Source organism: Perca fluviatilis, chromosome 5, assembly GCF_010015445.1.
Source record: "Perca fluviatilis chromosome 5, GENO_Pfluv_1.0, whole genome shotgun sequence".
Lineage (NCBI taxonomy): Eukaryota > Metazoa > Chordata > Actinopteri > Perciformes > Percidae > Perca > Perca fluviatilis.
The window spans coordinates 13474013-13500914 of NC_053116.1; the positions used below are offsets into that span (position 1 = coordinate 13474013).

Consider the following 26902-nt stretch of genomic DNA (forward strand, 5'->3'; position numbering starts at 1 on the left):
CAGAGTAGAAACTGGCGACAAAAAAGGAAAAGAAATAAAAGGAAATGTTCCCTCAGGAGAAAAAGAAATCCATTCTAAATGTAAATAATTGTTAATCATGTGGTCACAGCGAAGTGAGTGGTGCCAGTTTCCCTGATTTGCATTTTTCAGAAGCATATGATCAGGTGGAGTCCCACTATGCCAATCTAATCCAGAGGCAGTCTGGCTTTAAGACATGTGATACAGTCTTTACAAACAGCCAGGCTGTACGGGAACATTTGTTTCTTAGTGCTCGCTGAAGGGGGGACTCAGAGAGAGCCGCTGCTCACAGGCTGCCTCTCACTGGAAGGATGCAGACGCTGAAAGAAGAGCTTCTACAACAGTTAATTAAGGAGCACTCTGCACGTGCCTATAAATGCGAAGGGGCAAATGAATTCAGTGTCAGTGGGAGCAGTTCCTCAAGGGGAAGCTGTGACATTTCAAAGGTGGAATTGAAAGAGCTGTAAATCTGTTTCCTGACGCCGGCTTGACGGTCATTTCTGAATCACTGGACTGTTGCTATCAAAGTGTGGAGCAGGGAGGCAGAGTCAGTGGAGTTCTCTCCTCAAGCTAAATTCAGTTATTGGATGGTATCAATATGAGCAGCATTATGGATGGATTTATGTCATTCTGTTGAGATATTTATACACTCTTTGTTGGATTGCTCAGGTAAGATTTTCTTCTTTCTACTCTAGGCAAAAAATAAATCATGTCATTGTCAGGAGGCTTTAGCTTTATTTACCATATTTACCATAACAATGTGTTTGTATTAAAGTGTGAAATGTGCGCACATAATTGTATTTTATGGCACATTGTTGAGAAGAACAAAATGCATTTTTCTTTCATCTTATTCCATATGATTTAATATTGATTATACTGAGAATGGCAATTTTATTTAAGATGTTTATTCAGCTATTTTCTGAACTGTTTTATTGCTACTTTGGATGCTTAAAAACCCAATGAACATGTGAAAGGGCTGAAAAGTATTTCACTAAGTACAATCTGGAGAATGCACTTATTTTATGACGTTAATAGTACTAATTGATGCAACACATAATTTTTCTTCCTAAGGTTGAAAAAAAAGTTTTTAGGGACTTGAAAAAAAATCATGTTTAAATGATATCCTAAATAATTGATTCCAAATTATCTCATAATCTTATAAATATGCTATGATATTTAAAAAGAAAAAAAAAGGGTAAACAAGCTATTGCTTTTTGGCAGTTTGCTGCTGTGAATAAAACTGGTGTGAAGTGATTTCAAGGCTGAAATGTTTTGTATTTTCTCCTTCATAGATTTCCTTCACAGCCACCCTTCTCCTATGGCCAGGAGAATTGCTCGCTGTTGTTTTTTTCTTTTCTTTTTCTTATCTAAACAGCATGGTGAAACATTACAAGGTTTTTGATTCCTATTACTGCTGTGTCACTGTCACATTATTCTGACAGATACAGAAGAGCCTTGGCAGCCAGCTGCTTGCAAAATCTTATCTATCTTTAAGTTTGATTTAGGTTTTGAGGCAGGAGCACAGCTCAGGAGTTGAAGGGAGTCAGCCTGTCAGGGGAAATCTCTGCTGCATGGGAAAAACTCCCCAGGGATCACTCCACATTTGCAGCGTTGTGGCTCAGGGACAAGACAGGGTGAACTAGGAAGACGAAACAGTGAAGAAGTCATACTTATATAATCATGTTAATGATAAATTCCGATGACTAAAAGACTCCACTGAGGTGCATTAAGGGCAATTATAGACCGGAGTGCTTGTACAAAATCATGAAAAATTGAAAGAAATGTATTTGGTATTAATAACTGCAACATTTTTGCTCAGAAATCTGGAAGTGTGTGTGTGTGTGTGTGTGTGTGTGTGTGTGTGTGTGTGTGTGCTTGTTGCAGGGGGGGAGGGTTAAGGTCATAGGTTGAGAACATAATGTATTTTGTATTGACTCCACCTGTGCACCTGTCCTTAGCAGATGTGTCCTGTCATGTCCTGGCTGCTCTGCCTGTACCTCTGGGTCAGCGTGACTGCCATTCAGCTGTGTCAGGCCACTTTCTACGACACCATCCAACAGCATCATGGGACGAGGCCTGGACGAACCACCATCCACATGATTGGTGAGTTCTCCAGAGCCTTTCTCTACACTAGAGATTTCTTTAAAAAAAAAAAAAAACACCAAAAATGAGAATCAAATGTTTTCTGTTACTGTTGTTACTGTAGCATCCCGGGTGTGGTTGCTCATGTGTTTAATTAGATTGTCACATGCTCTGACAAAATTACTTTTTTGCTCTGGGTTTATATTTCCAGTCGGTACATTCATTGATATATTATTGGTTAAGCTTGGACGAACAACCAATTACTTAGCAAGCACATTGTACAGTGACTGTTTAACGTTAACATTTGGCCTTGATAGCATGAATATATCTGCTCTGAATATCACAAAGATATGAATGCCTTTGCACTTTCCGTCTTGAGCTATTATAGTTGATATTCATGCTACACTGCTCCTTCTCAATTTGATCTGTGCGACTGCGGTCGCTGTGAAATTGAACTGAATAGAATATGACCGAATCATTGCGGTCAAACTTTTGTTTTCATCAGGCGGATGCGTGCCATGGTTATGGTAAATAATTATGATCTCAGGATTCAACAGAGGAGAGGAAGCCGAATGCTGTCAGAACTTCAAAGGGAGAAGTAGCTGCATGAGCGTGCAGGTCCTTGGTGTCTGTTATTTCCTCTATGCGCCAGTGCACCTCAAGCATATCAGCAAGGGGTCCTTTCAATACTCTCAATATTGTGAGTCAGAAGATTTCCTGTTCCTACACATTCATTTCATTACTCACGTCTGCACATGTGTATTGGAGGAGAACAATTTTTTCAAAAAGAGAAAAATACACTCGCAAAATAAGATATCTTCTAGAAAGTGGTCTCATGTCACCAAAAGGGAAATGGAATTAATATTTCAAATGCGCATTCAGGTAGCTCTTTGGAGAAAATGAGTTGAAAGCGAACAATTCAAATCCTTTAGGACCCTCTGCCACTAAAAGTGTAAATACCCTGTCATTCCATTTACCATAGTATGGCTAGTCCTCACTCCTGGATAAATGAGATGCCAGTTTTATGAGAGGAGGATGGGAAGCCTGTCTGGATTGATTCTGACACTGGGACATTTGTTCTGTGCTATGTGTTGTGTGCCTGTTGGATTGGTGGGACGATTGGGGTTGACGGGTCATGAATTGGTGGCAAGAAGGCCATTGGTTGCAGACCATTGGGCCAATCATCAAAGGCAGCGAAATGCCACAAGTTCACGGTGACTGGTATTACCAGCGGAAATCGAGATTACAGAGGCCGAAAGATCAGTTGTGTCCTTGCCAATAGAAATTTAAATCTATTGGGGGGATGTTGTTTAGAAAACCAAGTCAATCACAAGTGACTTTGGGAACAGCTAAATTGTGACCTGATGTTCAGACCCTGTCAACACACACAAACTCTAGATAAATTACTAGTTGTGAATAAAACCACCTGTAGCGTGAAAAAGCATAGAGACAGGAAGATTACAGATTTATCAGCATTCTATTACTCACTCCAAATGTGTTCTCAGTGATAATTTCTTCTCACAGCTTATAAGCAAATATTGCACTTGTGCAACAAGATTTTGACAGCCTTGTTGCAAAGAATGTGTGTCCAGAAGTCCATTAGATGGATGACCCTTGAGTAGGTGCCTGTGTGTGCTCAGTGATTCGGACAAGGAAGCCATCTTTCCACCCTACAGCTCTACTTACAGATTGCTGCCTGCCACTCTCTTAGATATGCTTACGGCGGTTTTCTGCCTTCCTGGTACAGGCAGTGTTGCTCTCTGCAGTATGATTCATCAGGTGCTGTATTTATTTGGTGCAAAGAGCGTGAACTGAGCACAAAAGAGAACAGATTGTGTTTGTCATGCATCTGTAAAGTGGCGGGCAGAGATGCTGCTTTTGGGGTCATGCGTTTCTCGACCCCTGAACATGTCCAGAGGAAACTGCAGAAGGAGAATGTTCCTCGTCTAAAACGTTGGATTGCTAGACAAAAAAATAACCTCCCACTTGCATCGATTTTAAAACTTAGTCCAGCTACTGAAAACAATGAAATATGCGTTGCAGCTGTGGCAAATCACATTTGTTTCAGGCGTAACATCTCAGCTCTTGTATGATATTTAGTAAAGACTGAAATATGTGCTCCCTGCAGAGAGAACAAAGGTGCGTTGAATATGTTGAGCAGCAGTCAATTTCCTGTGGAGAAAATCATGCCATTGATCGTGCAGGTGATAGAAGGAGAGTAGGACAAAGAGCAGATAGCGGCTGCCTGAGGTCAACGTGTTCATCACTGAAAGGTCATCAATTCTTAACACTGTGAGGATAATCTCTTACCTGGCGCTTGCTGTAAAAATGTGTAGCTGTGAGTGAACGATCATACCGCGATAAGATATTCAGAGCATGCAGAAGTAACTCACTTGTAAGTATCCACTGTATAATACAATGTATTCAGACTTAAGCCATAAATACTTTACGCGGTGTGATAGCCATTCCTCTGTCTTCCTCATGATAGTCCTCTATAGCAGCTATAGTTACCCTCCCTCCTCAGTTCTGTCAGTCCCTCTTAAAGATGTACCTTTTCAACAACATGTTATTTCAATGTTAAGCAACTTCAATATCAGCTATCTTCCAGAATATGGAGTGCTCCTATAGTTCCATTACTTTACAGAGTGAAAATACCATTTAAATCCCTCATGTCTCCCTTTCAGGAGCTTTAATGAGGAGTAGAGGATCAGAGCTTTTTTTTTTTTTTCTTTCAGTGCACTCCAACAAAAGAAACCACTCGCTGGCAAAGCTCACAATGAAACAAACATGAAAAATGGATTTTCGGCTGTCACAAACAAAGGTTGTATCCGCTATGTACTGTTTTAGACACTGACAATTTAATAGCCTTATATAATGCATCCTGGAGGCACATTATTTTGACATACATCTTCCTTCACCCCTCCCCGAGACCTCCTCTCAACCATGCTCTCACTAGAGTCATTGCTGCTCCACTGCAGTGCCAGCAGGAAGTGGCGTGCAGTCTCAGCCCGAGGCCTCTCCACATCTGGAGCTCAGCGAACCCACTTTGTTTTGATGTTGATACAAATGCCACTGTGACGTCGAAGGGGCCCCTGACCACCCTGTAAAAACACCAGAAACTTCCTCTATAGCCTTCAAAGTTGAAAGGCAAAGATTGTTTACTTTGCCGGTGTTGTATCATATATTTTTACTAGAAATTAACTATTTGTGTCATTTCATTCATGGTTAGCCCTGAAAGCAAAATATATTCTTAAGGAAATGAATCTAAGGACAATCAGTGCCCTAATTATTACTGTATGCTCACAGCTACAAATAGGTTTTACATATTTCAGTATTTCTCATTTATTCCCTTATCCAGGCTATGAATTATTCATAAGAGAGAGCTCCATAAGCTTGTGGATATTTGTTTAAACAGCATGTTTAATTGAAGTCTTTGAGCCAATTCTGTGCAGGGGCTATGGTTTGTGGTCACAACGCTTATATGCAAAATGAATTTCTGTGGCCCACAGCTTAATTAATTAGCCAGCTTTCTCTCTTAAGACTACACCAGCTGTTTCTTGCCTTAGCCAGAATCCCCAAGCATTAATAAAAGGGGTGTTCACAACAGAAACAGTTCACAGCTCGATCTGTTTCGCAGTGTTGAGGTCAGGGTTGTTTATGGTACAGTGGGAAAAATAACATTTCTTTCCATTTTATTTACAATAGTGTTGTGTTTTTCCAAATATTCATACATACGTTGGGCCCATTACTTATTTAACACAAACTAAAAAAATGTAGCTTGTAAATATTGCTCAGATATAAAATATTATAACAAGACTAAGAGTCTTATGCGATGCTCTGTGCTTTGAGCTAAATGCATCAGCTACATGTTGCAGCATTAGTTCAGTTGCAGCAAAATCCACAAATGCCAACCTCATGGTGGTGCTAGATTAAAATTCATGGGATCACCAAAGTATTTAGGCTTCATCGTCGAAACACAATGACTGTCTTTACAAAATAACATGACAATCCATCCAATAGTTGTTGGACATTTCAGATATTTCAGTCTGGACCAAAGTGGTGGACCGACCAACCAACATGCGACATTGCTATCCATACAGCCTTGCTGCTAGCACGGCTACAAAAGCACGGCTACAAATAAGGATTTCCAACTATTTCAACATTCTGACCCAAGAGAATTGTCAAAAACAAATAGTTTGAGAAACAGCCGGGACGTAAGGTCTCAAAGGAGATGAGGTGTGCTTTTAAAAGTTAAAACATGTCAACATTAAACAGCATCAGCTGGGCTAGTCAACCACTGACACACTTCCAAATTCTTATGGATGGGATTCAGACTTTTGAGTAAATGTTCTGCAATTTGTAAGATGTAAACTGTAAGTAGGGTGTATTATTATAATAAGCCTGCAATTATTTGGATCACATAGAGGATTGAGTGAACTAAAACACTTTGTGTACTAAACCAAATGTCCTATTCTAAACAGCTAATGGGGAATATACTGTTACAACCCAAATTAAGAAGTGCATTTTTGTTAGAGCACTGCTACCATAAATTGCAGCCCCTGGCCAAAAGAAATAATCATGACTGCACATAAAGGAGGCTTGTAAGAGACGGTGGCTTTTTAATAACTGCAAAACACATATTGCCTCAGAATGGTATTATTAGTTGATCGTTTCAAACCACTTTGCTCCGTTGGATAAAAGAAGCAGAGCATCCTCTTGGGGTCATTAGCAAGATTTTAAGACCCTTGTTCTGTTTAGTGGTTAGCAGCAGTTTTCTAAATATGTTGTTGTGACAGCTGACATAGCTGAAGGATAGTTGACTCTTAAACCCTGAGTCCTGAAAAAAGCGTTCAGCTTGCTTTAATCCAGAAATAGTCCAAAGCAAAGCTTAGCTATTACAGATACTGTTATTTTTGTTGTGTGCAAACTGCACAAAAAAAATATATCATATATATCATATTGAACAATGTTCTGGTAAGTAATTGAGCCTGCAGAACATTTAGAACTATCTGTAGCTGAAAGTAAATGAGTGGCTTCTTAACAGAGTTCATGCATTACATTCATTTTTCACATTGATAAATGTGTAATGATGATGATGTTAGGTGTAATTAGTGTTAATGTTTCATTACTGTGAATTGTGCCTCTGCATTAGACCAGCGGAAGGTTTAGAAACCTTTGAATGAGGGGAGAGGGGGTGTGGGGGGTACCTTTTACCTAAACCACCTCCTGCAGGACATGCTTTGTAGTCATTTTGCGTCACTTTGGGGTCTTTCGGGGCCTCTGTTTAGTCTTTTTTCTTCTCTCTTTAGTAGTTTTGTGTCTCTTTTTAGTTATTTCACATCTCTTTGTCTTTGTTGTGCTTTTCTTTTTTAGGGTTGTTTCATGTCTCTTTGGAGCGAGTTTGAGTGACTTTTCAATAAGAAATGTTAACAGTCACTTCATACTGAGGTTCTGGTCCAGGGGCCCTGAGCCTGTACCCCGTAGGCCCGTACAGTAATACATCCATTATACAAAAGCTTTGTTTATGCTTGCGCAATACACCATGGCAGGGGCTTCCACAGATGGAGTTATGAGTGCACACAGGCTTTCATGCTCGACGTGTTCTCTATTGCAGTATTCTGCAAACGCCAGGGGGCGTAAAACAAACAAACAAACAAAAAAAATTCTGTGCTGAAGCAAGAAGTCATCGCGTGTTACTAGAAGAACGTTCTGTCATGAAACAATGATAGGAAAGTGCACATCTCAAATCCAAAGCACTTTACAGCACCATACCTGGAATATTTTCAGTCTTGGGTTACCCTAATTGGAGTCACACCCTTACACCCCCTGAGTTACAGGACAACAGTCTACAGTAGATGTTGTGCCCGACACAATGACACAACGTCAAATTTCCCTATTAATACCATAAACAAACAATCCAACCTCTTTGATTTTTTGTTCCCATGCCATAGACTCAAAACAAGCCCTAACAATGGAAAGGATCCAACCATCACCACACTTCACAGTAATTGCTGATGGCTGTGGTTGCACAAGCCTGTGTGGGTTCATGTGTGAGCTCTGCTCCTCTTTAATTCAACATTTTCCGCATGAAACAAAAACTACTGTTAAACTAATGATAAATTTGCGTCCCCACTGTTTGTTAATATTATATAAGGGAGTTCAGACCTTCTTGTCTTTTGTGTACTGAGGATTGTTCCAGCAAATACGCTCCCTGCCAAGGCGAAATGCTACCCTGCTGCCTACTTTTCCTGTTAACCCACATTATATGGAGCGATGGAACAAGTTTGTCACAGCGTGTTTTTGTCCCTCTCTGGCTTTTTTCATTGTGGAGGATTTTCAAGGTGTGGCAGTCCTCCGGCTCTCCCTGCTCTTTAGACGACGAACAGGGTTTTTGTCACTTCAGTGTTGGCCATTCGTGGTAAGATTAAGATGTGATTTTGAAGATTTGGTGACCCACTTGTGAGACACATTGTTTATTTAAATCTAGTTAAAACTGGGTCTGTAAATTCTGAGCAATTTCATGTGACTAATACCCTACTAACCCCAAATGGCATCAGTGTGAAGACAAACTATGTCTATTAATTCATCCCCTGTATTTGTATAAAAATTGAAAATGGGACTTCATTTCCTCATTTCTGATTTCCTCAACGAAATAAATACTTTTTGCAGAATGGGAATGATGCTTGAGAGATCATTTCATATGGCATTGCCATATGAAATGATCAAATGATCATGCCATTGTGGTTTCACTAGGCAATTTTAAATGCTTGGCAGGAATATGAAATTCACTTTCGCTACTTATACCTCATTAAACGGAAAAGAAGCATCTCAACTTACTAATTGTTTTCAAGGGGGAGGGTGGTATGAGAAATAAGCAAAGTAATTAATATTGGGTTTATCAGGCTCTATTGCAGATTTCAGTTATTTTTTTCCTGTTCTAATATCTCCTTGGTGTGTCATAAGTCTTCTGGCATATTTACACCACAGATCCAATTACCTTTCCTGGAAAGACTGGAGCATGCATGTGTGAAAATGGGCGACAAAAGTGGGAAAATATATTTCATCAAATATGAAGAACATGATGGAAGGATTGACAAATACTTCCTGCCTCTCTAGATGAAATGAAATTACAATAAAAAAGCCTCATACCATTTAAAGATTCCTATTATGATCTGATACTGTCTCCAGTAATTGAACACTATTTAATAAGGCAGTCAGTATAACCATATCTACCATTTAAACATGTTGTATAGGTGCCGAGTATATCACACCATACAGCTACAAATGTTCTATACCTTTCTTAACTGCAGTAAAATGTGATTAAATTGTTGATTCTGTGACATAATCTGCTCTGTTGCATCATACTGAATAAGTAAACAACCCTCGCCGCCAATTTCTACCCATTATCAGCTTGCAGGTGTTCTGTAGTCATCACTGTCGACCCCTCAGAATACATCATACAGCACTAAAGGTCATTTGGCCTTTGCAGTATGTATTAATACACGGCTTACATGTTGCAGGCACATTGGCACCCTGTGTAGATCGTCTGGCTGGCAGTGAGAAGGCCAGCAGTCACATCAGAGGCTAGCAGCTGTTCTCTAAAAACTCCCTGACTCGGCTCTATCTCGGTTTCCTTTTCTTTCTTCTGAATGCAAGTCTTTCATCAGAGCAGGAGATCTAAAGAAATATGCTAGAAAAGGACCAGAACGAAGGACGGGAACAGCTCGACATTTAAAAATGAATGACATCTCACTGACAGAAGACATGTTCTTACAGTTATTTTTCTGTTTAAAAAAAAAACCTCATAAGTGAATGTGTGTTAGAAGAGGATAGCGTAAACAGAGCGCCTTTGTTTCTATGTGTTTAATGGACATGAAAGCTGCTGTGTGATTGCTGTTGTACAGTATATCGCTGTCATGCTCAACAAGCCACACATCTCCACTATAAAAAACAAATAACCACAGGCGTTTTTCTTGTGCGGATCCAACTCGTTGAGAGTCTGAATAGTATTTAGGCGTCCTGGGCTTGTGTTGTGTGTGACAACAGAGACGGCAGCCTTCGTGGCTCACATGCAAATGCGAAACCCGTTCCCTACTACTTGCTGCTTCCTCTGTTCCGTGCAGTTTTCATGGATCTTAAAACAACACCAGCTCTGCTCTGTTCTGTAAGTATTCATTCTGCATTTCAATAAAGTATCACCCATCTTTGGCCCACTGCACAGGACCAATCTTACAGCCCCCTTGTGTGACACAATGTCAAAACTGTCAGCCATATTTCAAGACTTTTATGCTTTTATATGTCATGGACAGTGATTTTTTTAAAGAATTGGTAGTTTTGTAAATTGATGCCTCTCTCCAGCAAGCACATGCACTTTCTCCTACAAACACACAATCACATCTTTGTTGAATAAAACAAAAACTGTTTACAACAACTTTACTTCCTGAAGCTTTTGCCCAAATGCTGTTAATTCTCAAAAACGTTTTGAATTCTCAGGTTTACTCTAGCGTTGTGTAATCATTTACACCGACACATAAGTCCTCTGCATTTTCTTCAGCTGGAAACAAATTTTCCTCGCAGTTTATCAAGCAATATGTCACTCACTTTCACACCACCATTTATGTCTAGAATAACAGCAGTACTACGGGGACTTTAGATGTTTTCACAGGAGGCAGGGAAGAAAGAAGTCACTCAATTTGACACCATGCAGTCACATGTTTTGTGCCTCTCACTGTCTTCAATCTGCATTAATTTGACATTCTCTAATCTGGCGGTCCCATTTCCTGTCAGCAACAGAAATGCTGTAGCCTGCTGGCTTGGATGTCTGCGGAGAGCATGCACAGAGAAAGTGGAGCCTATTATGGGTCACCTTGGATGCATTTCCCATTAAAAGGTGACAGGCATGCTGCTCTAAAACACGGACTGCTGTGGTTTGGAAGTCAGGGCCTGCTGTTGTTTGTTAATGAATTTTAGATATAAAATAATCACCTCAGGTTTTAAGGACTCTGAGTTTGCAGGGATGTACATGTGACATGGACTCTGAGCCTTTAGGGAGCTACTGGTATTCAGATGTCACATAGTTATCAGTTATATTTCCACGTGGCACTTAAATGTGTGTGAGCATGCACACTCGGCACAGGGTGTACAAATAGTGCCACTGGCTGCCAATCACCGGAATCCAAAGTCCCAGAGAGACGGGTTACCTGCTAAATTGAGTCCCTTAGGCTTTCCATTTGGTTTTTATATTGAGTGTAACAATAACTTACCTCGCTGCTATTCTTTCAGTCATAGGCTATATTAGTTGAATTCACATATTTCACTTGGATTATTAGATTTTACCCAAATGATAGATGTTCAGAATCTCTCTATAAATTGTGTAGAGTATTGTTTTATGTACACACCGGTGTCAAATGCCTGGAACACATGGTAGAGGAGTGTTGCCATTCAGACGGTATACTTGCTATTAGCGTCTCCAGAGACAACCCCACAGTCTGGGCTCATTACAGTAGACAGCGAGTCATTGCATACTTATTGCACACTGACATTTCTATTGAGATAGACTGACCACTTTTGCCTGCACAATGGCTGTTACATCACATTTGAAGAAGCATTTACAGGTCCCACATGAACTGTGCTCACATTCATTAGGCAGGCAGAACCGCAGATCCGTAGGAATTCAGATTTGGCGCTACGCGTTCATGTCATGCATGATTTGACAGCATTTGCCTTCATCCAAGCTTGCTGTCCATAACTCCTTGGATTCTGATGCAGTGTTATTGGCTTCCAGCGTGACTCATTGTGCCAGAGACCGTCGACTCGATGGCACTCGCTCCCCACCCAGCAGCTGAGACACTGCTGATGCCAGGTGTTGTCATTTGTGTAGATAATAGCATTACAGTTAAGTGCTCTGACAAATTTCCATTTGGTAGACTTGAACAAAGCAAATCCCTCTGTGAGAAGTTGTGCAGCATGCCAGAGGGTTTGTTAGGTTACAGCCATTTTACTCTCACTAGTCAATTTATTTTACAGTAACTGCCAACACACTGTAACATCTTGATTTGCAGACATAAAACAAGCCACGTTGTGTTAGGCAAAGAATAGAGTAGAATAGAATAGCTTATAAGACCCACCCAAACTGCAAAATAGGGTCCAGATGAGTCCAGAATTAATCCTAATTGAGGTTTTTTCCATATTTCTTTTGTTGTGATATTAAAGTTTGGGCTCAAATATAATAAACTTCACGTCATTATACAAGAGACAAGATAATGTACACATTTTTGGATAACACAAGTAGACATACAACCCATGTTCCAATACAACAAGGCAATCAATCCTTTGATTTGAAGCTGATAATGTTGACTGATTCTGTTTTAACTTTGGAAAAGCTCCAGAGTTGGTACAGTAAGACAGGAGAGTCGGACAGCTTGCTATAGTGTCACATGATGAGAACATTAGACAGTGATCCTCCAAAATATTTTGAAAGAAATCTCTGCACTGCACTCTGCAATGTGTGACAGTTGGTTGGTAGAAATTGCAATCTTAAAAACAATGAGAAGAACTCCCGCACACTGTCTCACTTAGCTTTTCAAAGTCATCAGACATGCCTGTTATTGAGGTAAGCTATTCATTCTTGGCCTTGGATTTTTTGTAATATTCTATTTTTAAGGCTGAGTCCTCCTTCTAATTCTGCATTTACAATTCAAATGATTGTTTTTCTACAGGTTAAATATACAGCAGGGATGTAGTTATGAAATCATTCTCACCAACACGCCCGTTTAGTAGCTGGAGTTCTAGAACTTTTAATCATATTGCATTATCTTTATCAGCAGATGAATCGCCTGGCCAGCTGAATTGCACTTGTAGATGCTAAAATAAATGTAAAAATGAAATGACCTAAAGCCTACATGGAAGAGAAGTCTTTAAAGTGCTTTGGACGTCCAGTGGTGGAAGACATACAATGCACGTCACTGCACTAGAATTATGAAAAATAAGACTTGATTTCAGCAAATACTTGAAACAAATTGATTTGCGCTGAAAGTAAAATTAAGAGGGCAAGTACTCAAATATAGACTAAAATGACCAGATATGAAGCATCATTTTATAGGGAACAAATGCAACATAATTTTAAAAGGTAATCATAAGTTTGGTATTAAATATCTTAATTAACTAGTAACTAGAGCTCTTAAATGAATGTACTGGAGTACAAAATATAATATTTTCCTCTGAAATGTTGTGGAGTAAAAGCATCAAGTATCATGAAATGGAAAGTCTCAAAAGTACCTCAAATTGTACTCAAGTTCTTGAATAAATATACTCGGTTCCATTCCACCACCAACATTAATAATAATATGAATTGTAAATGCAGACTTGGAAGGAGCCCACCGCCTTAAGTAAAAGTAGAAGTATCACAAACAAACTTTGCGGTGAGATTGTCTCCAAGGCAAAGACTGAAGAACGTATCTCAATAGCAGGCCTGTCTAATCATGTGACACTATAGCAAGCTGTCAGACTCTCGTGTCTTACTGTACCAACTCTGGAGCTTTTCCAAAGATAGAAAAAAAGAATCATAGAGATAGTTTCACATCAAAGGATTGGTTGTCTTGTTAAAGGTCCCATGAAATGGTACTCTTTGGATGCTTTTATATAGACCTTAGTGGTCCCCTAATAATATCTTTCCCGAAAAGTCTCTTTCCCGAAATTCAGCATTGATGCAGAATTACAGCTACTAGAGTCAGTCCCACAATGAGCTTTCCTTACTGTACGTACACACCGCCGCCGACTTGAGCTTCTAAAGTTACCAGAAGTTATTCATTTTCAATGGAAGCTGGCTTCTCTCAGCTGCAAGGAGCGGCAAATCTGTCGGCGTTGCGTTTTAGGCGTTTTGAGCGACCAGAGCGTCACTCCGAAAGTTGTAAAGTATGTCAACTTTATGGTAATGAGCTATGATGCGGTTCAGCGGCAAACGCCAGCAACCAATCGGAATATAGACATCCTTCGCGCTGGCTGATTCCGGAGAAACATACGATGGAAACTTTCGTTCCTACCAAAACATTAGTTGCGTGAAAATGGAGAAAAAGCTCATAAATGCCGTTGCTGGGTTCCCTATCATTTATGATAGGACGTTGTTTGCGTATAGGTACCAGTTAACGTTACCTGCCGGTCACCTCGTCTCTAAACAGTCCGCTCGCAGTGAAGTCCTGCACGGATCAACAGCTGGCGGCTGCTCGTTCTGCCTGCATTCTGCTGCGGTTCAGCGGCTAACGAGCGAGTTAACTGCTAACAGACACCGCTGCGACCAACAAACAATACAAATTCTGTCCTTATATATGTAATTTATAAAAGGTTTCTAGTGTCAATGTATTGGCCGTGCAGTAGCCGCTTGTGCTTTTTCTTCAATGTGTGTTGAACATGATCGAAGAATGCTACCACATCAGAGTGGCTAAAGCGTCAAAAAGCTCTCCCGTACTTTTTGACAAGCATCCTTGACAGGGCAGCCAGAGCTTCTTTGCAGCTCAAGTCGGCGGCGGTGTGTACGTACAGTTAGTATGTGCCATTCTGTGTCTGTAGCTATTGAGGAGGAGAGGGGGGGGGGGCAAGGTGGAGGGTGGGGGTGTGGCCTTGACCAACTGCCACTTTGCTCCTTATGACCTCATAAGGAGCAAGATTCCAGCTCGGTCCATCTGACCTCGGATTACACCTATCACCATTTCTAGCCACTGGGGGACCATAGACAGGCTGGGGAGAACTCATATTAATGTTAAAAAACTCATAAAGTGAAATTTTCATGCCATGGGACCTTGAAATAGGAGCATGGGTTGAATGTCTACTTGTATTTCCCAAAAATGTGCATTTTATTTTGTCACTTGTATAATAACGTGAAGTATAACTTTTAAGCCTTAACTTTAATATCACACCATGAAAAAAAAGCTCAATTAAGATTTATTCTGGATTCATTTTGACCCAATGTTTCAGTCTGTCTGGTTTTTCCATTCTATTCTATGCCTCTGACTAAGCATTACCAGCTAGAGGTGTGGAGATTGAAATAAGTGAGTATTTAGGAGGCAGTGGTGGATCTAATGAAATATGCTATCAAATTGCATTATGATAGGTGTAGGATCCAGTGTTTTTGGAGTTTGACCCATATTGGGAACTGTTTTTTTTTATTTAAATTAAATTATAGAAAACAAAATGAAAAAACAATGATGTAGTTTAGCATGTGCTTTTGTATGTTTTGAATGAACAAGCGCTTTCCAAAGTACATACAATTTAATGTGGCTAATTATTAAGAAGACACCGATGTTGAATTCATTTTAATTCTTAAAAATGGAAGAAGATAAAAAAAAAAATGTATTGCACATTCTGACTCCATACTAATACTCCATACTTCTTTTTTATTCAGATGACGTTTCGGCCCTCAGGCCTTCTTCAAGATCAACAATCGATCAATCTTGAAGAAGGCCTGAGGCCCAAAACATCATCTGAATGAAAGAGAAATGCAAATGAAGACAGAATTTGTGACATTTTTTTCCTACTTTCAAGTCTACCTTCAGTGATCAGCACCTCGCTACAACTTTGGTGTGCGTTTAGCCTGACAAGCCACATCAAGATGTTGGGTCTGGGAACTCACCATTGGCAGGGCTCAATCCGAGGGGCGGCATAAACGGTTGTCTTTCAAATTCCCTCTGCACGCAATAGGACAGCGCTACAACCAGGCAGAGCAACGAAGAAGGTAGCGAAGCTAGTTGATAGATTAAACTTTAAAACTTTTGCCGTATCCGGTCAGCAAAACTCCGAACACATCTTCCTTTTTTAAGAATGACTTCAGTGCCGTTCTTTGTTCTTTTCTCAAAGAAAAGCTTCACTCCAAGTCTTCCAGAAGACTGTTCCCAGGAGCAGCAGCCATAAGCCCGCCCACTGACTCTATACACGATGTGATTGGCCTGACCAGAGTTTGGTTTTTCCAACTCGCAAGCCAACGGAGAGTGCCTAGACCCCCCTGGCTGCAAATGAAATTTGCTGCTGCTAGGGGGCGTCTAGATTTCTAGGCTAGTGTGCGTTACTTTGCTATATTAATAATTTATAAAAATTGGACAAGACATCTGTAAGTGTATAATCCAAGAGGCCCATGGTCAGAGAACTTTAATTTCTTAGTCTTGGAAAAAAGTGACTAAGTCAAAACGAGTGCAGACAAGACCGAGAACGGAACATTTTCATTTCATTTATTTATTTACTTACAAGGATAACGCACATTAATCAATATTAATTGTCATAATTGATCATAGCCATTTTTATAAATATGCAGAGCGGCAATAAGCAATGAGACTTTGATTGACATAAAATACAACAATCATGATGGAGATTTTGATCAAATATTAAAGATGCAGTACAAGTTAGTAAAATGGGGAAATGACATGATAGACATAAGCCATGCAGCACAGAGTTGTAAGACACAACTTTAGAAAGGCCAAATTGTTAAAGTACTAGTGACCATGGACTTGAAGACTAAATTCAGTGTGGGGGAGGAACTTGTTTTCTCCAAAGCCAGAACAGACAAGCAAAAGAAGTCTCAGCAGAGGAAATAAATCAACATAAAACCAACACCAGGAACAAATCATCCCAGAAACCACGACAGAACCTTCCCCTCATACAGTACTAAGTTATGACTTTTTCAGCTCTTTCAGGCTGGAAAATGAGCTGTGCCCAGTTGGGAACAGATTGTAAGTGCTCACCTTGTTTCCTGACAGTCCCTCTTGTTTCTCGGCTCAGAGTAATAAAGAGGCAAGAGCGCAGAGCATGGAAATAATAAAAAAAAAGGTCAGGTCCAGTTGAGACCCTCTGCTTCTGTGTGACTTCTGACCCCACGAATGATCATTTTGTTTGACCCTGTTCCCTGTCAATCAAAATGCTGCTGGAGAGACAACACAATCACACACACACACACACACACACACACACACACACACACACACACACACACACACACACACACACACACACACACACACACACACACACACACACACACTCTGAAGCTGTCATTTGGGAGACTGACTTTGTCACTGATTATGGGGGGAAATGGAAATACAGAAAACAATTATACCCTTGCATGGCTCCAGATGAGAGCTTTCATCTCCAGCCATGTTACTCTCCAGCTCCCTCTGAAACATTTATAATGCAAAGACGGGGTCTCGGAGCATGCAGCGTGTTGTACTTGCAGGCTGAAACCATGAGTGAACTTGAAGCGTTGCTTTGCTTTTGTTTAAAAAAAGACAACCAGTACACCTGCGAGCTAGCAATACCACACTGATTTGCATTTTTATTTGATTTTAATGTTTTCTTCGGAGGTGATGATTTCCAAATATAGGAGGATCTCGATTCTTTGCTAGCGACAAGCAATGCAAGTTAATTCTGTTGCGTAGTGTGTTTTTAATAGATCAAAGAGGAAATCTAGGGCTGTCTTACGCAATTAAGGAGATGCATTAAGAAGAACAAACCCCTGTGGGCTGTTGTTTCCAAATGATGCCCCACTGCTTCCACTGGTACATCAAGATTAACATTGTGCAGACATGCCCTTTTGTTGAGCGCATCAGGCAGCAGGCAAACATTCTCCCAGTCCACATACAAGATCTGGATATTTTTCAGTTAGACCAAAGGCTGTTGATGTTTTCTGAAACACAGCGCCAGGAGTCATGATAACCCCAAGAAACTCAACAGTCTTGGCAAGAAGCGGGGAAAAGACATGCTTTCTTAATTTGTTTCCTTCTCTTGTATTGAAATTTGGCTATTCATTTTGTTACTTAAAACTGTCTTATCCAATCAACACCTTGACACTAGTGCACATATCCGCTCCTCAGTAACACTGAATCCCAAATGAACTGCCACTAAGTTTATCATGATCTGATTCTGACTACTCTTGAAGTTTTATGGATATACCAGGAGATGATTTTTTTAATTTTTTTTTATAACGCAATGTGGTGGAACCAATCTCACAGCTCCTTAATTCAAAATCTGTGGCAGTTTCACGGAATCGCTAAAAATTCTGCGATGGGCCCACGGAAGAATTCCGCGAAATGAACACAGTCCCTTAAGTTAAGGAAAAGGTTGTGGCGGGACAACGGGATGGGTGAGTTTAGGAAAACAATAACGGGACACGGGACAACAACGGGACGTTGAGTTTAGAAAAAGAAGAACGGGACGGTCGAGTTTAGAAAAAGAAGAGCGGGACGGTCGAGTTTAGAAAAAGAAGAACGGGACGGTCGAGTTTAGAAAAAGAAGAACGGGACGGTCGAGTTTAGAAAAAGAAGAACGGGACGGTCGAGTTTAGAAAAAGAAGAACGGGACGGTCGAGTTTAGAAAAAGAAGAACGGACGGTCGATAGTTCGAAAAAGAAGAACGGGACGGTCGAAGTTTAGAAAAAGAAGAACGGGACGGTCGAAGTTAGAAAAAAGAAGAACGGGACGGTCGAGTTTAGAAAAAGAAGAACGGGACGGTCGAAGTTTAGAAAAAGGAAGAACGGGACGGTCGAAGTTTAGAAAAAGAAGAACGGGATGGTCGAGTTTAGAAAAAGAAGAACGGGACGGTCGAGTTTAGAAAAAGAAGAACGGGACGGTCGAGTTTAGAAAAAGAAGAACGGGACGGTTGAGTTTAGAAAAAGAAGAACGGGACGGTTGAGTTTAGAAAAAGAAGAACGGGACGGTTGAGTTTAGAAAAAGAAGAACGGGACGGTCGAGTTTAGAAAAAGAAGAACGGGACGGTCGAGTTTAGAAAAAGAAGAACGGGACGGTCGAGTTTAGAAAAAGAAGAACGGGACGGTCGAGTTTAGAAAAAGAAGAACGGGACGGTCGAGTTTAGAAAAAGAAGAACGGGACGGTCGAGTTTAGAAAAAGAAGAACGGGACGGTCGAGTTTAGAAAAAGAAGAACGGGATGGTCGAGTTTAGAAAAAGAAGAACGGGATGGTCGAGTTTAGAAAAAGAAGAACGGGACGGTTGAGTTTAGTAAAAGAAGAACGGGACGGTTGAGTTTAGTAAAAGAAGAGCGGGATGGTTGAGTTTAGTAAAAGAAGAAAGCGACAGTTCGGTTTAGGAAATGTAATACGCGGGACATGATCCCTGGTTTCCTGGGTGAAAGTCCTGTGTTTGACCCATACACCACCCCAACCAACCTCCTTACGCGGATTTTTGGGCTTTCTTACTACTCACTACCGTAGTCGCTCTTAATGCTACGTCATCTTCTCATTGACTTTACATTGGTATTGTTTTCCGTGGTGGCCACATGGAATTTTCACACATTCCGTGCCACCACCACGTAATGCGCTGGTAACAGTTTGTGCTCATTTCATGGAATTCTGTGAGACCAGGCTGGGTAGAACCATAGATATTGTTCTATATCTATGGGTAGAACGGAGAGAATCAAGTGTGATATGAGCCCACTGATCTACTTCTCTCCAACAGGTCAGGTAGGGCCCTGTTGGTTAATCCCCACAGGATCTCACATGATGATTCAATTATATCCAAAATCTGACACACCACTCTGTCTCTCTCTCTCTCTTTTAATTTAAGATACTTTATGGCTTAGTTTTGCTGTTTTAAAATTGTGGGCGGAACACATTTTCTATGTAAAGCAACAATCTCCACAATGGCAAGCATTTTTTTCCCCCGTAAATCTAAAAATTGATGCATCCACACTATTGTAATCCCAAGATTTGGGATTACAAAATTAATTAACACTTCATTTTAGCCCCCATTTAGCATTTTTAAGCATTAAATAAATACTGAATATATACATATACTTCTTTTTTTCTTTTAATCTTTTTATCTTCAAATGTCATGCTCTACCAGCTCACCTGGTAGAGCATGTGCCCATATATAGAGGTTTACTCCTTCGCTGCACGTCATTCCCCCTCTCTCTCCCCTTTCATGTCTTCATCTGTCCCATAAAAATAAAGGCCTAAATAATCTTTAAAAAAATGTCTTGTTTTATCAGATCAACAACCACCACATGGTAACACTTTACATTAACGTACCTTATTAAGCATTAAAAAGCAGTATATAAACATGTATTAACTGTTTTACAATGCATCGTATTGTAGTTGTACGCAAATGTTCATTTATATACAGTATTTTTCAACAATTATAACTTCTCCCACTTACGTGCCCATGTTATATATTGTGCATAGACCAATTTTTTTGTATTGCTTAAAGATACTAAATTAGAAGGGGGTTAAAGTAAAGTGTTACTCAAATCCCAAAGATATTTAATTTAGATTTATAAAACACAGAAAACCCCCAAATCCTCACATTTAAGAAACTGGAAAAAGAAAATATTTCGTATTTTCGCCTTATTAAAAAATTGAAATGATTGAGTATCAATTGCTGCAGATTCATTTTCAACTCATCAATTAATCAACCACTTCTTTTAGTTTACATATATTATATATGATTACAACTATGTTATATTGTGTCAAGCAGTAATTATCCATTTGTACACCAGCAATTGATGCTTCATGGTATACGAGCTATAAAAGGAGGCATTATAGTAATTGCCATAAAAAAATAGTGATTATCTTTATATCTTCTAACAGCAATGTTATAGCATTTTATTAATGTGTATATGCTGCTTCTAAATGCTTATAGGGAATGTTGAAGTAAGGGCTAAATAATGTCACCACTTGGCTTTTTTATATTGATTGAAATATGATTGACTGAGCTGCAGTGATTCGATGCTGTGCACTGTTCTAACTTCTCCTAAGATGCTGCATTCCTGCTTCTAAGGAACTGGTCAGCATCACGAGGGCCTCACAAACCCAAATATTGAAATGTAGTAAAGTGATATATGCAAATCTAGCCATGTTCATGTGAACAGTTCACAAACCCACAGTTCATTGTCAAACATTACTTCAAATCACTTTGATTGCAAAATACTAGCTACTTTTCCCCCTCTCTCTGCTCGTCCTCTCTACAACATCCTTGATCTTTTGTCATACTGACGGGTGTAATTGTCAGATGGTCCTTTGCTGCCAAACTCTTATGTAGAGAATCTGAGCGCTGCTGGAGGGTCGGTGGGGGGGCAGTGGTTGAGATGGGTCGAGTCCATTCAGTCCAGTCCTCTTAGCCTTCAGGGTAAAGCCAGAGGCTTGGTGATAATTGCATGGTGGAGCCAGTGTTCATATTCATGATAACCCTGAAGCTGGCCTCTCCTGCGAATAGAGTATTTTTCTCTGCCTGCTCTCACACATCTCGTCATCAACATTCAACAAGCTGCAGGGGTCTTGTTTGCTCAAAGAGTGTAAAGCACAATTAATCTTGTTTACGGGAAAAAGTGTAATGTTTTACAGTTATTTTTCCGCAATAAATAAACCTATGAATATAAAGAGTTCCTGACATTGCAGGAGATACTGAACATGCCAGTAAGATATTTTAAAAAGTATTCAAAATTATAAGCAGAAACATGGATATGATAGTCAATAGTGGAAGATGTATTCAGATATTTGATTTAGGTAAAGGTAATAGTACTGTAAAATGTCTTTCATTCAAAATATAAGTAAAAGTAAAGGAGAAAATCTAATTCTTTGGACTTGTCTATGCCTTTTTTTAAATATTGGAAAATATGAAGAGGTATTTAAATTAAACTAGAGAAATTTAATGTCTCTTTAATGGAACTGTTAACAACTCATCTGAAACAGGACAAGGGGCCACAACCACGGCTTTATAATGAAGGGGTTTCAAGCCAAAAAAGTTGGAAACAACTAGTTTGATCTTTAACAATGCATTTTATAAGGTTATCGTATGTTATTTCTTAATCTCAAAAGTAACTATTAACAGTAACAGTTGCCGGATTCATTTAATGTAGGCCTGCAAGTAGTCTATATCTGTGACGTTCCACTTCCAGGATTGCTCCGTTGCCGCCGGAAATTCCGCCGGATGTCTCTACTTTCAGCCGGTTGTCCGTCACCTTTTGCTTTCTTTGTGTTGGAATTTTATTGGATTTATGAGGACTAGGGTTAATTGCACCTCAGATCTCTGCAGGGTAAATCCAGACAGCTAGCTAGACTATGTGTCCAATCTGAGTTTTCTGTTGCACGACATCCCAAAATGCTGTGTGGACTAGCCAGAACCTCCTCCCCAGAGCTGTGGAGGAAGGTCTGACAAAGCGAGACTAGTCTGCAATTAACAATTACTCTGTCAGTTATTTTTTCAATTAATTGTTTGGTTTAGAAAATGTCTCAAAAAACAATATGACATCTTCAAATGTGTCTTTTCTGTCCAACCAGCAGTCCAATCATACAGAACAGAAGAAAGCAGAAAATCCTCGCAATTGCAATTAATTTTCTCGCAATCCCCACTAATTATTGACCAATCGTAGTAAAAAAATACAATATTTCTTTCTAAAATGCAGTGAAATAGAAGTGTAAAGTACTGTAAAATATAAATTCTTAAGTACAGTCCTCGAGTAAATGTACTAAGTTACTTTCCACCACTGATGGCAGTCTATGTGTAGCCATAAATGTTCACACAGTGAGATGTTCAGATGTACTATGTTCAGAAGCTCTGTTTGATCACCCTGGAGATGCTGACTTAATATAGATTGTGGTCTTTTTTTTTTTTTTTTTTCTCATCAGAGGGGGGCACATGTGAAGTAGTTGCTGCTCACCGATGCTGTAATAAGAATCGTATTGAGGAGCGGTCACAGACGGTCAAGTGTTCTTGTCTGCCGGGGAAGGTGGCTGGAACCACCAGAAACAGACCTTCGTGTGTCGACGGTGAGTATTTTAACAGCTAAAGAAAAAATGATTAGGTTTTACTAAAATGCTGTCCAAAGGTTGCATGAGGGGGAAAAAACTTTTGTTTTGAATGCAAGCTACATTCATACATGCAGTAAAAGAAAGATTTTTAGATATAATTCAACTAAACACGCACTGTATTACACAAAACAAAACAAAAATCCTGACAGACAAAACTGCTATATGTTTTGAAAAGATACAGAGATTTGTTCCTAATGAAAGCCTAAGTCACCCATGCAATGCCTTGTCCCAGATTAGATTAACACTAACTGGGATAATGTCACATCCAAATTCTGTTGCTGTCAGACGGCAGAAGGTATCTGCAGGAGTAAGCTTTACGCCAACAGTCAAACAGCTGAATGTAGCACACCTGAGGGAAGAGAAAAGAAATAAAGAATAGCAAAATGCAAAGGAGAGGAGAGAGGATCTTGATTACATACGTAGGTACCTTGTAGATATTTCAGGATGGTTTTAGACATGCTTTGACAAATGTCTGCTACACAGACTCAATCCCTTGCAAGAAATGGATTGGCGCTCAGGTCTGACACAACTAAAACATATAATGGCTTGAAGAAAACCTCTCACCTGCAGCTTTTATCTTAAATCCTTTTGCAAATATTACTGAAATCTCTGAGCAAACTGAGGGAATATGAGGTTGCTCGATGTCAGCTCTGACAGATTTCTTTCCTCTGTCACACATTACAAACCATTTACTGTCTACTTACCCTGTATTTAAGGCAATTTTCTCTCCTGACGGCATGCAATAAAGTCACGTCAAGTCACAGTCACACCTACCGATCCACTCACGCAATAAAAAGCCTCAGTTCCACCCACTGCATTCATGTATAACCATCTAATAAAGAAACTGTATTATAATAGCAGTGTATAACAGTTTTGCACTGTAAAAGGATATCTGAAGCATATACATGCAACACATACAGCCAACTTACTTACTGCCTCCTCTGACATTACACATTTGATGATAAGGATTAGACACCCCAGCCTAATTGCAATCTATCTGCAAAGTGCGGGGCTGTGCTATCTGGTTTTGCACTCTGTTAGGGTGAAAGGCACCTGCATCACCATTTCTCTTGTCTTTGTTGCCTGTAGCATCCATAGTAATTGGGAAGTGGTGGTGTGAGATGGAGCCTTGCCTGGAGGGGGAGGAATGCAAGACGCTCCCTGACAACTCAGGCTGGATGTGTTACGCCGGCAACAAGATCAAAACCACAAGGGTAAGATAACGTCTCTTGACCGCGGGAAAGAAGACATTTTAGCAGAAGAGTGGGAGAGAAATGTACAGCGCATTGACACTTGCTGTGGCATCAACAAAACAGCCTAGTTATCAGGATTTAATTCCACTGCAAATTGACTTGTTAACAGCACAGTCTAACCCCTCCATTTCCTTCTTCTTTTTCTTGACAGAACACTCAGCCATACACAACATCTACATATTAACACTTTGCTGAAAGGATGCAAGGAACGCCTCTGGTGGAAAAGGTTAATCTGCAGGTTAGCCTCATTTATACTGGGACACCGCCGTATGCTAATTAATTTCTCTCAACTGTCTTATTTGCTAAGCTTTGTCAGCACAGGAGGAAACACTCAATTCATATCCGTTTCTGTGATGTTCACATCTTAAATAGGCCTATGTCTTTCCTTCTCGTTTCAGACTGTCACAGGACCAATTATCACAAAGACAATGAACCTATTGTTGCTTTATGAAATGTGAACACTTCTCAGATTAAAGTGTAAAAACATGTAGAATACATCAACCACATCCTGCTCAAGGCTACTGAAAATACTGACACTTCAAGAAGCCCGCGGGGAACTTCATCATAACCTTGTAATGAATATATTTTCCATCTTTTCTTTCCGACTTTGAGATGGAACGTGAATGTCTGTGCATTTGGATTAATCTGGAGAGCGTCTGACGTCCTTGCTGATACATCGTGAGACAAATGTTCAATACAAAGCGCCAAAAAGGAGAGAAATACAACAAAGGACATGGGATGAGCAAGTACAGTAGTTGACAGCCCTCAGGTTTTTATTTTTTATTTTTTTAATATTGCAAGAGGAAAAGAAATATTGTACATACGTTGTTTGTCCTTCCTTGTGTACATGAACTTTATCTATGGTGGTGGTGAAAAATTATCATTCGAGTCCCTGAATGCGGTCTTGATCTTCCCTCTTGTTACCCTTAAAACCCAACACAGCCAAAGTTTGATGATGTAATGTAAAGATAAAACAGATGCATTGTGAGGGAGATGTTTTTACAAAATACAGCTTGTGTGTCTCAACACTGTACATTTTACCATTTTGTTTGTTTGGTACTTGGGAGCCTATGATCACCTCTTCAATGGCTTTACCTGTCAAACTTGGTGACGTGTCAGCTACCCTGAAACCGATTGATTCACCAAAAATGTGATACCGGTAGGGTTTTCGAGACTTGAAATGCCTTATTTGTGTCAAATCATTCAAATGATGATATTGTACAGATGAAGCCATCTATTGATATGTGCTGAAATTTCATTAAAGTCATTGTTCCTGTAACTAATGTCAGCGCATCCTTGCCACTGAACCTTACAGGTATCAGTTACAAGCACTCAAAGTAATCTGAATACACCTGCTGCTGAAGTAGCCAAACCACTGCTTTCAAACCGGAGAGTTTGACGTTCTGGGAAATAACTTTTCCCAAAGAGAGCTACACAATGGCCCTGTTAATACCATGTATCCTGGTACTCGTATTTTATAATGCTGCCCAGAGACGGGATAAAAATGAGCTTTTAGATACTGTATATCTCTGTATAATGCATGACATTTCAAAAATTGAACTTCACGATTATTATACGTGGTCCCTGTTAAATAAACTTAAAAATTAAAAAAATAATGGGTCAGACTATAGAGAGCGTTCTTTTCCCCGATATTAACCTCATTCAAAGTCATAAGAAATAACTCAGAATTTAGCCTCGTAACAGAGCCTTCCCCAACAGTATGTCATGTACAGTAGTTAAGATAAGGATAAAAAATATACAATATCTTTGTTTATTAAATATTTCTATTTTTGGAGGCATTTGACAAAAGTTTCCCAGAATCAGGCTGGTAAATTTCCACGGGTCTTGTGGTTTTTGTATGTTCACAAAGTTATTGCGATTGCAGTTTAATCACATAGGTTGCAATTTCTAATAGCATGCTGTGTAGTGGATAATATGACTATAGTTTTATATTCAATAGACAGAAAATAGAGTGGTATCAATCTTCTCATCTAACTATCGGCAAGAAAGCGAATAAGCGTAAAATGTCAAACCATTCCTTTAATTATAATCATCTCAACTGAAAACATCTTTAACTCCCCCTTCAGACTTGAATCTTTAAGCCAGAGACCCCGGTTATCAAATAGACTTACTCTTGCTCTTTGTACACACAGGTATATATATATATATATATATCTAACAACGATTACACACATAGATGAATGGGTAACAGGACTCGCTTCTGTATTTACAACACTTTGATGCAGTATCACAGCGGGATGCCAGCCATTGCTTTCACAGCTTCTGCCCCTCTGGAATGATTTCAGGAGGAACTCTAGGTGACTGCTTGTGCTGTGTGTCATCCATCTTCTGGAAAAATGAAAGTTTTTCCTGGACCTTGCACATTATTTTCCACTGTCCACTTATACTCAGCTATAATTGTCCATTCAAATGCACCACTTATCCCATCCAAGAGACAATATAAATGCTTGATTTTTGTTTGCTTTTAAACTTTGAAAAATAAATGTGTCTCAACACCTGACCTATGATCTGCCAACATCAATGTTAGGAATAAGAATACAGAGCCTCTGTTTCACTCCCCTTTTGCACAGTTTTTTTTTTTTTTTTTTTGCATTTTTGAGGTTTCTTTTATCAGTTTTTCTGATATGATGTGATACAGGGTATCTACAGTACCATTGTACCTGTGAGTGACATTTAATCATCTTGCCATTTTTAGATAAAACAGTGATTATTTTGGTGTCGTTCATGACA

The 26902-nt window shown here is 39.7% G+C and overlaps 1 protein-coding gene across 2 annotated transcripts; it reads left to right on the forward strand.

Moving 5' to 3' along the window:
• The first annotated feature begins 253 nt into the window (after positions 1-253).
• On the forward strand, positions 254-25430 carry LOC120558357 (chemokine-like protein TAFA-1). Of its 2 annotated transcripts, none has more exons than XM_039799318.1 (6): positions 254-687; positions 1977-2121; positions 22716-22856; positions 23988-24112; positions 24303-24389; positions 24550-25430. In XM_039799318.1, the coding sequence occupies exons 2-5, from the start codon at positions 1980-1982 to the stop codon at positions 24333-24335; spliced, it is 441 nt and encodes a 146-aa protein (XP_039655252.1). In that variant the 5' UTR covers positions 254-687; positions 1977-1979; the 3' UTR covers positions 24336-24389; positions 24550-25430. The 2 variants fall into 2 exon arrangements, with proteins under 2 accessions (XP_039655252.1, XP_039655251.1); XM_039799317.1 differs by having other exon boundaries at positions 1980-2121.
• Positions 25431-26902: the final 1472 nt, after the last annotated feature.

What these genes read in the sequence shown, in the direction of transcription:
- LOC120558357 (XM_039799318.1), top strand. Translation starts at nt 1,980, where the DNA reads ATGTGTCCTGTCATGTCCTGGCTGCTCTGCCTGTACCTCTGGGTCAGC. An exon ending in AACCACCATCCACATGATTG is followed by an intron (nt 2,122 to 22,715) that starts GTGAGTTCTCCA and finishes TTTTCTCATCAG; the next exon opens with AGGGGGGCACATGTGAAGTA. An exon ending in ACAAGATCAAAACCACAAGG is followed by an intron (nt 24,113 to 24,302) that starts GTAAGATAACGT and finishes TTTTCTTGACAG; the next exon opens with AACACTCAGCCATACACAAC.